At 30.8% G+C, this 11613-nt stretch overlaps 2 protein-coding genes across 37 annotated transcripts in view; one reads left to right on the forward strand and one right to left on the reverse strand.

Annotated features, from left to right (window-relative positions):
* LOC117170504 (twitchin) overlaps positions 1–11613 on the forward strand; it is a 182578-nt gene that overhangs the window by 124227 nt on the left and 46738 nt on the right. For all 36 annotated transcript variants that reach the window (XM_033357278.1, XM_033357240.1, XM_033357247.1 and 33 more), the window contains 6 exons: positions 1392–1691; positions 1780–2082; positions 2169–3635; positions 3729–4031; positions 6644–7525; positions 10014–10269. In XM_033357278.1, coding sequence (XP_033213169.1) covers positions 1392–1691; positions 1780–2082; positions 2169–3635; positions 3729–4031; positions 6644–7525; positions 10014–10269 — 3511 coding nt within the window. The remainder of the gene's footprint in view (positions 1–1391; positions 1692–1779; positions 2083–2168; positions 3636–3728; positions 4032–6643; positions 7526–10013; positions 10270–11613) is intronic.
* The window catches only part of LOC117170508, a 92740-nt gene that overhangs the window by 1285 nt on the left and 79842 nt on the right, over positions 1–11613 (reverse strand). The window lies entirely within an intron of this gene.

The raw sequence follows: 11613 nt of genomic DNA on the forward strand, positions 1-11613 counted from the left end.
CAGAGATAGATAATACCAATTTCCGACTTCAAGCGCTAACATATGTAATCTAAAATAATTTTGTTTTAAAGTATCAAATTTTGTTGTAAAACACTTACTTAAAGCCATGTGATGAGTGGGTCACGTGACCAGATTCCTTAATTACCGGCACTTTTTTATTTCCTAACTTATTTTCACACAAAACGCCACATCGAGATGAAAATTTGGGATAATAAATAAGAAACACTAAGAAAGGTGGATCTGGTCCTAAATTGTTATAATTATGAAAAAAGTTTTTTTTATAAATAATATTATTTTGCTTTTTTCATAATTATTAACATTAAGGACCAGACTCACAGTTTCGGTAGGGTAGGAATCTGGTCACGTGATCCACTCGTCACATGGCCTTAACGTATAATTTATAGGAAATTATGCGCCTTTGAAATCTAATTAATTCTTTAATAAAGTTAATTTCTGTTTACAAAAATTATAACAAAACCAAGAAACGTAAATAGTTGAAAAATGTTAATTCAATAATTTTTTATTAAAAATATCCATTTCTGGTAGAAAAAATCAAAACTCAAAATTAATAATAATTTGGAATTGTGATGAGGATTTTTCGTGAAAGTGCTCATTTCCGGTGAGATAAACTGACATAACCTACATTTTTTATAAATATCAAGTCTCCTTCAAAACTCTATGAGTTTATATTCACATTCTTTTTTCTTAACTAGTGTTATAATTATTACAAAGTGCAAATGTTTCTCAGTTCGCGGAAGGTTTTCTATGATTAGTAGGTTTAATTTTTAAATCTTCGAAAATAAGATATAGAACAACCTCATACAACAAAAATGTCAATCAGGTTTTCGATAATAATGTATTTCAATTTTTTTTTTTAAATTAAAAGATAAGAATTTTTTTATTCTTTTGTTTATGTATTTTTTAATATTTGACCATATTGAATTTATTCTAATGTACTTTTATCAGTAGAAATTTCTGAAGCAACAGAAAAAGAAGAAAAAGTGGAATGCTATCCAATAGGGAATCATTTTACTGGTTAAAACCATTCTCAGAACATTTTTTTCAAAAAATAGATTAATAATGTTTTATTTGCATAATGCTCAATTGTAGATAGAACCTAAAGGAAAATTTATCCAGCTATGTGATCCCATAGGTAACTCCATATCGGACACAAGGGCCCCTTTCATGCGGACGCCAACATATATTCTTAAATTCATGAATTCAGATATATAAAAAAATCACAAACTTTTTAAGTAGTCTCTTTTATTGATCAAACTTTTAACTCTAAAAGATTGATTATTTATTGAAACCGAATAACGTGTCGTGAAAAAATTAATTTTTGGATGTTAAAATTTCCTTAAAACTTCCAATTTGAATTTTATCTATTTTAGGCAAACCTGATAAGCCAGAGGGACCACTCGAAGTGTCCGACATCCACAAGGATGGCTGCACACTCAAGTGGAAAAAACCCAAAGACGATGGAGGCGAGCCCATCGAGACCTACTTGGTTGAAAAATACGACCCAGAAACTGGAGCTTGGCTACCAGTTGGAAAAACTTGTGGAACTGAAATGAAAGTTGATGGTTTAACACCCGGTCACGAATACAAATTCAGGGTCAAGGCTCAGAACAAGGAAGGGGATTCTGAACCACTTGAAACTTTCGGATCCATCATTGCCAAGGATCCATACAGTATGTTCATATATTTATTTCAATTAATCTTTTCCTTAATTATAAAAAGTAAATATATCTAGTTAGCTAACAACTATTATGTTTTTAGCTGTTCCATCTGCGCCTGGAGCACCAGAACCTACCGACTGGACAGCAAATCAAGTTGATCTTGTCTGGAAAGAACCTGTCAGTGATGGTGGGGCACTAATCACTGGTTATATTGTTGAAAAGAAGGACAAGTACAGTACAATGTGGGAAAAGGCCTTGGAGACCGATTCTCCTTTACCAAAGGCACTCGTCACTGGTCTTATTGAGGGCAACGATTACCAATTCCGTGTTATTGCCGTCAACAGAGCTGGTCAATCGGAGCCTGGTGATGCTAGTAAAACATTTACGGCTAAACCTCGCTTTTGTAAGTGCATTCTCTTCTTAGTAATTGCCTCATGAGACAGTCTTTTCTTTCTTAAGCAATTTAATCATTCATTTTCTTTCAAACAGTGGCACCAAAGATCGACCGTCGCAATCTCCGCGATGTGACACTATCAGCTGGATCAACACTGAAATTTGACGTCAACGTCATTGGTGAACCTCCTCCAAAATGCGACTGGCGGTGGGCAGATATTCCATTGATAGGCAAGAATGTCACCATTGACAATTCAGATTACAACACCAAGCTTACTGTTCGTCCAGTAGCTCGATCAAATACTGGATCATACACGGTAGTAGCCACAAATTCTTCTGGTAAAGATGCTGTCACTGTGATGGTAACAGTTACGGATAAACCCACATCACCAGAAGGACCTTTGAGTGTAACTGATGTTCACAAAGAAGGTTGCCAGCTCAAATGGAAACGACCAATTGACGACGGCGGTACTCCAATTGAGTACTATCAAGTTGACAAAATGGATCCAGAAACTGGATGCTGGGTACCATGTGGACGCTCGACCGAACCAAATCTGGAGGTCACTGGATTGACACCAGGAAAAGAATACAAATTCCGCGTTGCTGCGGTTAACGCCGAGGGTGAATCTGAACCTTTGGAAGCAGATCAGACGATAATCGCTAAGAATCCGTTTGACGAACCTGGCAAACCTGGCGATCTTCAGGCCACTGACTGGGATAAGGATCATGTAGACTTGAAGTGGAAACCACCCTTAAACGATGGTGGTTCTCCAGTAACGAGTTACATAGTCGAGAAGAAAGATAAATACGGTGAATGGGAGAAGGCCGTTGAGGTTCCAGCGGACTTTACGAGAGCAACTGTTCCGGATCTTATTGAAGGTCAGCCTTACGAATTCCGTGTTCGTGCTGTGAACAAGGCTGGACCTGGTGAACCATCAGATGCCACCCCGACAATCTACGCTAAACCAAGAAATCTTGCACCAAAGATTGACCGCACAAACCTAATCGATATGAAGGTCAAAGCCGGACAGAACTTTGTCTTTGATGTTAAGGTCACTGGAGAACCAACACCCGTAACTAAATGGTTCATAGGCATCAAAGAAGTTAGACCCTCGGATTCATGCAAGATCAAGGATGTTCCTTACAACACGAACCTAAATGTCCGAATGGTCACCCGAGCAGAATCTGGAAAATACACGGTTACTGCTGAGAACATTAATGGCAAAGATATCGCTTATGTCAACGTTACAGTTTTGGATAAACCTGGTATACCTGAAGGACCTCTCAAGGTAGCTGATGTCACTGCTGAGGGATGCAATCTCTCATGGAAACCGCCTGATGATGATGGAGGACAACCTATTGAAAAATACGTTGTTGAGAAATTGGATGAGACAACTGGAAGATGGGTACCAGCTGGAGAAACTGACGGGCCAGAGACATCTTTGCATATTGACGGACTTATTCCAAATCACAAATATAAGTTCAGGGTTCGTGCTGTCAACAAGCAGGGCAAATCCGAACCGTTAACAGCCGCGCAGAGTATCGAGGCTAAGAATCCATTTGGTAAGATTCTGCCTTTGAAAAAGCAATTCAGAATTCGATTTTGACTTTCTTTTAAGAATGTAAAGTTATCTTGTATTTTTTTCTAATTTCTAGATGAACCTGGAAAGCCCGGAACACCGAAGATTAGCGATTACGATTCAGACTTCGTTGAGCTCGAATGGACTCGTCCCACTTCTGATGGTGGATCTCCTATTACTGGATACGTTATTGAAAAGCGTGATAAATACAGTCCTACTTGGGATAAATGTGCGGAAGTTGATGGAGATGTCAATTGTGGAAGGGTGAATGATTTGCAGGAAGGAAATCAATATGAATTCAGGGTCAGGGCTGTTAATAAAGCAGGACCTGGTGAACCATCTGATGCCACCAAACCACATATTGCACGACCCAAAAACTGTAAGTAATTTAATAATTTTTTTATATTCTTCAACAGGATGACGATTCGGCGAATGATTTCAAATTCCCGGCCTTTTTCGGTCAAGTCTTTCAATTTTCTCGGTCAACTAAAAGTAAGATATTCATATTTGCCGCAAAAAAAAAATTCATTTGATTTCATTACGTTCATTCTAAAACATCCTTTAACACAAGAGTAAAAAAAATTGCAAAATAAATGAATTCTCAAATAAAATTATAAACCTTCAACTGAAACAGTTGAATTTTAAATAAAAAAATGAAATTTCAACTAAAATTATGAATATCTAACTATAATACTTGAATTCTCAACGGAAAAAATTAATTTTTAAACAATAAGATTAATTTTCTACCAAAAAATACAATTTTTGAACAAAATACATACATTTCTAATGAAATAGTTGAATTTTGAACTAAAAAAAAAGAATATTCAAAAGAAAATGGAATAGATACACTTTTAGTTAAAAAAAATAATAATTCTCAACCTAACTGATGAATTTTCAACTAAAATATTAAATATTCAACTGGAATAGTTTAATTTTAAACCAAATACATTAGTTTTCAACTAAAACAAGGAATCTTCAACTGAAATAATTTAATTGTAATTTTTTTTAAATTTAAGTTTTCCTAAAAATAAAGATAAATTGTCAACAAATATCGAAATAATTTAGTTTTGAAATAAAAAAATCAATTTTCAAGCAAAAGACGAATTTTCAACTAAAGAAACAATGTTTTAACCAAAAAATGAATAAATAAATCTTTGGTAAAAAAATGAATGTACGAAATATTCAACTGGAATAAAAGTTATATTTTCAGTTTAAAACCAAATTTTTAACCAAGAAATAAACAAATTTTCAAAAAAGTTACATTTTCAGCAAAATATTCATTTTCATCAAAAGAAGAAAAATTGTAATCAAATTGCTTATTTTTCAACTAAAGAACTGCATTTTTATTTAAAATGATCAATCTTAAACCAAACAAATTTTTTTAATAGAAGAATTTAACTTTGATCGAAGTAATTTTAGTTCCAGCTAAAAGATGAATTTTTAACTGAAGCGATAATTATTGAACTGAAATACATGAATTTTTTACCGATAAGAAGAATCTTTAAATAAGAACATTAAATTTAAAAGTAAAAGATCATTTTCACAAAGATAAATCGATTTTTGAAAAAAATACATACATTTTCAGCGAAATAGTTACATTTTCAATTAAAAAAGACTTTTCAGGCAAATTGTTGAATTTGGAACAAGAAATGTAACACTTAAATTTTCATTTGGAGAAATGAATTTTCAACCAACTTGATGAATTTTCTACTAAAATTATGAATCTTGAACTGGCATAGGTGAATTTTATACCTACCATAAAGATGTATTTTTAATCATAAAAATTAATTTTCTGCAAAAGAACACGAATTTTCCACAATATACATAAATTTTCAAACAAAGAGTTTAATTTTTTAATAAAAAATATCAATTTTCAATCAAATAAATGAAGTTTCATCCAAGAAAGACAAATTTTCAAACAAAAATAGAATAGTTGAATTTTGCTGAAAAACATGTAATTCCTAATTAAAAATCGGATTTTCAACACAAAAGTTTCATTTTCTACATTTTGGAAGAGGAAAATTTTCAATTGTGACGAATTTTGACTTGGAACAGGCATTTTTAAACTACTACCTTCTAAATCAGAATTATAATAATTTTAAAAAATTCCCGTTCCATGTAAAAATTCCCTGTTGCAAGTGAGATTATATTTCTTTGTGGAGGCTCTGTTCTAAAATAAAAACCGATAGTTATTTTCTAAAATTCCCTGTTCAAGTCAGGATGAATAGTAAATAATAAATAATGATAAATAAAAAGACAAATCCATTTTTTGAAAAAATGGAGAAAATGATTATTTTTGTATATTTGGAATATCATCAATTCGATTATCAAACTTAAGTCAGCGAAAAAAATCACATCAAGCAAAAAATTTCAAAAGTTTTTTCTTAGAACGGAAAAAAATATAAATTCTTTCTCTCATAAAATATAGATCAAAATGTATTAAATTAGATTCAAGGAACGTTACATCCTTCAAATCATATAATAAGCTCTCTTTTTAATTTATAAAAAGCCGATCATTTCTCGGTTTTTCTGGGTAAAATCGTTCAAATTTTCTTCTTTTAGTCAAGTGTATTAAATGATAGTTCCACTTGAAGAAATAAGTTTATCAATATTAAGTATATTAAATTATATTCTTAATTTCGTATTGTAATAAAAATTCTTTGGATGCATGAGAACAACTACTAACTAATGACAGCAAAAATAAGTACTATTGAACAATAATAAATAATATGCCTTGCGACTGATAGATAAAGTAAAAATCACTTTTCTAAATTGACAAAAAAGATTAAAATAATTAAAACTTGAATTTAACTGCTATCAGAAGTAAACTCCCGGTGTTTTAATTAAATTTCCCGTCATTTATCGGTCTTTCTCAGTTTCACGGTCAAGTCGCCACCCTGAAGAAGTTGCCAAAAGTCAAATGATGTACTCTCAAATAAACATTCATATAAGTTCCGATTTTAAATTAATTAAAAAATTTCACAATTCCAGTACCACCGAAAATCGATCGAAAGTACATGTTGAATGTCAAAGTCCGAGCCGGAGGATTCTTCGACTTCGACGTGCCAGTCATCGGTGAACCTCCGCCAAAGAAGGAATGGACTCTGAAAGGAAACACCGTCATTGGTGATGAACGCATCAAGATAACGAATGAAGACTACAACACCAAAGTGCGCGTATTGGAAGCTAGACGTGGAGATTCAGGAGAATACACCCTGACAGCTAGGAACAACAATGGCAAAGATTCAGCCACGTTGAATGTAATCGTCCTAGACATTCCATCACCTCCTGAAGGTCCTCTACATTTCAGCGATATTACCAAGAATACTTGCAGACTTATGTGGCGACCACCGAAAGACGATGGTGGTTCCGAGATTTTGTACTACCAAATCGAGAAAATGGACGCTGAAAACATGCGATGGGTGCCGATTCAAGAAGCTCCAGACACTTCTACTAAAGTGGAACATCTTATCGAAGGTCACGAATACAACTTCCGTGTTAGAGCTGTCAATAAGCAAGGAGAATCATTACCCTTAACAGGATTAGAAAGTATCACTGCCAAAGATCCGTTCGGAAAACCAGAAAGACCTGGTGCTCCAGTGGCAACAGATTGGGATAAGGATCATGTTGATCTTGAATGGACACCGCCCAAGAGAGATGGAGGTTCCCCCATCACTGGCTACATTATCGAAAAGAGACCGAAATTCGGCTCATGGGAAAAGGCTGCAGAAATTCCTGGAAATCAGACATCTGGTAGGGTTCCTGACTTGACGGAAGGTCAAGAATACGAGTTCAGGGTGATTGCTGTCAACAAAGGAGGTCCAGGTGAACCTTCGGAAGCTTCCTTACCCATCGTCGCTAAAGCGCGTTACCGTAAGTTCAGAAAAAAATTCTTGACATCTTTTTATGAATATCTAGTTTATCAGGGTGTCTACTCAAATACTGGAAAAACAATTCCCTGACAATTCCAGGTTTATTCCAGGTTGATTTTTTCGCGAGTTCATTATAAATAATGTTTTTTTTAGTTTCTCGGAATTTAATTATTATTAAAAGCTATTCTGAGATATTTTAGAAAGATAGAGTAATTAAATCATCACATAATACTAAAAACATAATTAATCATTTCTTAAATTCACCTCTAAAGTCCATGAATGTGAATAATAATTCAAAGACATTTTTATTTGATCTACTTATACTTAAAATTAAGTGCATATCTAGGTGAAATAATGTCCCTACTTTAAAAAAGATCAGTTTTTTAAAACAAATACATGAATTTTGAACTAAAAAAGATCAATTTTCAATCAAAAATAAAATAGATAAATTTCCAGTTAAAAAAAATATTTTTCACAACAATAAAACACCAATATTCATTTACAATACTTAAATTTTTAAGCAAGCAAATGAATTTTCAAACGAATTTTTAACAAAAAATTTAGATTTTCAACTAAAAATTTGAATTTTTAACCAAACTAATAAATGTCCAAATCAAATTATGAATCTTCATCCAAAATAGAATCATTTTAAACAAATATATGAATTTTTGGGAAAGGAGTTCGATTTTAAACTCAGTAGTCTTATTTTCAAAACAAAAAGATGAATTTTCAACCACAAAGGCTATTTTTCAACAAATACATGAATTTCCAACGAAATATTCGCATGACCACATACAAAAAGACAAATTTTCAACCGAATAGTTGAACTTTAAACTAAAAAGGTGAATTTTCCACAAAAAATTGAATAGAAGATTTATTTTGACCAAAGCAGACAAATTTTATAGAAAATACATGAACTTTAAATTAAAAAATATGAATTGTCAAACAACAAATAAATAGTTAAATTTACAGTTAAAACAGTAATTATTAACTAAAGCGACAAATTTTTAATTAGAATGATGAATCTTCAACTGGAATAGTTCATTTTTAGCCCAGAAGATTAATTTCTATAAAAAAATCCAAATTTTCAACTAAACAAAATAAGTTTTCAACTAAATATTGAATAGTTATCTTTTCAGTAAAAAAATTAATTTTCAACAAAAAAAAAACAATATTCAACAAAATAGTTCAATTGGCAACTGGATTAATTTTCTGGAAAAAACACGAATTTTCCACAAGTTACATACATTTTCAAACAAATAGTTTAATTTTTAAATAAAAAATATAAATTTGCAATCAAATAAATGAAGTTTCATCCAAGAAAGACAAATTTTCAACCAAAAACAGAACAGTTGAATTTTCCATAAACAATGTAATTCCCAATTTAAAAAAAACGGATTTTATGCACAATAGTTACATTTTCTACTGTAAAATTTAAATTTTCTGTTAAAAAAATTATTTTGAACAAAGTTGTTACATTTAAAAAAAAGGTCAATTGTTAACCAAAAATGGAATAGAAGTTTCGCTTTTACCAAAGAAGCCAAACTTTCCAGAAAATAAATAAATTTTAAATTAAAAATATAAATTGTCAACCAACAATTAAGTAGTTGTATTTTCAGTTAAAAAGTTTATTTTTAACTAAAGCGACGAATTTTTAACTAAAATTATGAATCTTCAATTGGAATAGTTGAATTTGAAACCAAAAACATGAATTTTCAATTAAAATGATGAGACTTTAGCTAGAATTATTAAATTTCCAACAAAAAGATTAATTTTCAGCCCTAAGGATTAATTTCTATTAAAAAAAATCAAAATTTTCAAATAAAAAAGACAATTTTTCAACTCAATATTGAATAGTTATATTTTCAATAAAAAAATTAATTTTTAACAAAAAAAAACAATATTCAATCAAATAGTTCAATTTGGAACTGGAATAATTGAATTTTGAGTGCAAAAATTAAGCTTCAGCTAAATAAACAAAATTCAACAAAAATAGTTCACTTTTCAACCATTGGATTTTCAATTAAAATGATAAATTAAAAAAAAAAGATTAACTCGCAACCAAGGAAGTCAATCTTCACTAAAAAAAATATGAATTCGGAACAAAAAATGTATTAGTTGATATTTAAACCAAAGAAGATTTAAATTATTATTAAAAAACAAGGGAATTCAACCAAAAAGAACGAATTTTCAACAAAATACATGCATTGTTTAACCAAAACCGATCAATTTTCAACCAAAAATTGAAGAGTCGAATTTTACTAGTTTCTCAAATCAAGAATATTTGTTATTAAATTTAATATTACAATTAAAAAAGTGAAACACGCGCTCGAAAAAATTCCCTGACATCGCCAGGTTTTTCCATATGTATAAAAATGACCTGACATTTCTAGGTTTTCCACGTAGGGTAGACACCCTGTTTCGAATTAATTTCAAAATCGATTATAGATCAATCTTAAAATTAATACTTATCTTCCGTTTCTTTGCAGTTGCACCCAGTTTCGACAAGCATCTCCTGCAAGACATGGTTGTTCGTGCTGGCCAAAAGATCAGCTACGACATTCCTATCGAAGCATCACCTAAGCCAGTTGCTTCTTGGACTATCAACGGTATTGATGTTGTAGCCGATGATCGCCATGACATTTTCACTACCAATATTAACACCAGTTTTGAAATTGCTTTTGCTACCCGATCTGACACTGGAAGATACAATCTCACTTTGACCAATAGCCAAGGAAGCTTCAGGTAAAAAACATATATTTTAAAAGTTGTGCTAACTTTCACGAGACATCAACAGGCTTCAGTCACTATAGGATCAAATATAGGGAACAAGGGGTACTTTTTGTCACGCTCATAGGGTACTTTTTCGCGTTTAAAAGGTAACAAAGGCAGGCTCACTTGAAAACAATTCAAATTAAATTCAAATGAATTCAGATGGATTAGAAACAATTTAAAAAATAAAATACCATTGATTTCCGTAAAATGGGAACGGATTTAAGGAAATTTAAGGTAAATGAAAAGAATGCGATGAAATATATAAAAATTCAAGGTGAATTAAAAAAAAAAATAATTGGGAACAATTTAAAAATACGAAAAAAATTATTTAAAAAATTCAAAGGAATTTCAAAGAATTAAAAATAATGCAGGGCAAATTAATAAGAATCCAAGGTAAATTTCAAAATGATAATTTCAAGTATATTAAAACCTTTAAATCCCTACTAATTTATAACCAAAAAAGAATTCAAACCAATTGGAAATAATTTTAAAAATTCCATTGACGATCATTTTGACGAAATTCATGAAAAATCAAGCTGAATTTAAAAAGAAATAAAGTGAATTAACAACATTGCGAAAATATGAAAGGATTGAATTGAGTAAGTTTGTAAAAAGTTTCGAAAAATTAAAGAGAATTCGAAAGAATATGATGAAATGTGTGAGAATTTACAAAAATTCAAAAGAATTCAGGGAAAATTCCAAGTCAATTACAAAAAATATTTGAAAATCTCTTAAGATCATCAAAACCTTAATAATTTATAACTAAAAAAGTGACTAATTACTATTAAAAAAATACAAAGGAATTCCAATAAACTGGAAATAATTTTAAAAGTCCCTTAAAATTGTTTAAGTCTCTTTAAAATGCCTTGAAATCTTTTGAAATACACTAAAATATTTTAGTCTTTGAAATCTTTTGAAATCCTTTCCAATATTTTGAAGCTTTTTTGAAAAGGACAAGAAACTAAAAAAAAATACCGTAAAATATTTTAAATCTTTGAATCATATAATCAATTGTACTTAAAGAATTCAAAAAATTCCAGAAAATTAAAAATAATTCAGAATAAATTAAGAAGAATTGAGGGTGAATTCTAAAAACCAATTTCAAAACTATTTTAATCATCGAAATGTCTTCTTTAAAATCCACTAAAATATTATTAAATCTCATGTAATTATATGAAATCTGGTGATATTTCCTGAAATCCTGAACAAATGTATTAAAATACCTTGAGAGTTTAAAAAGCCCTTACAATTATTGAAATCCTTGGAAACCTCATAAAATCCCCTGAAATCTTTTAAAATATAGATTATATATAT

This window comes from Belonocnema kinseyi, chromosome 4 (genome assembly GCF_010883055.1).
Source record: "Belonocnema kinseyi isolate 2016_QV_RU_SX_M_011 chromosome 4, B_treatae_v1, whole genome shotgun sequence".
Lineage (NCBI taxonomy): Eukaryota > Metazoa > Arthropoda > Insecta > Hymenoptera > Cynipidae > Belonocnema > Belonocnema kinseyi.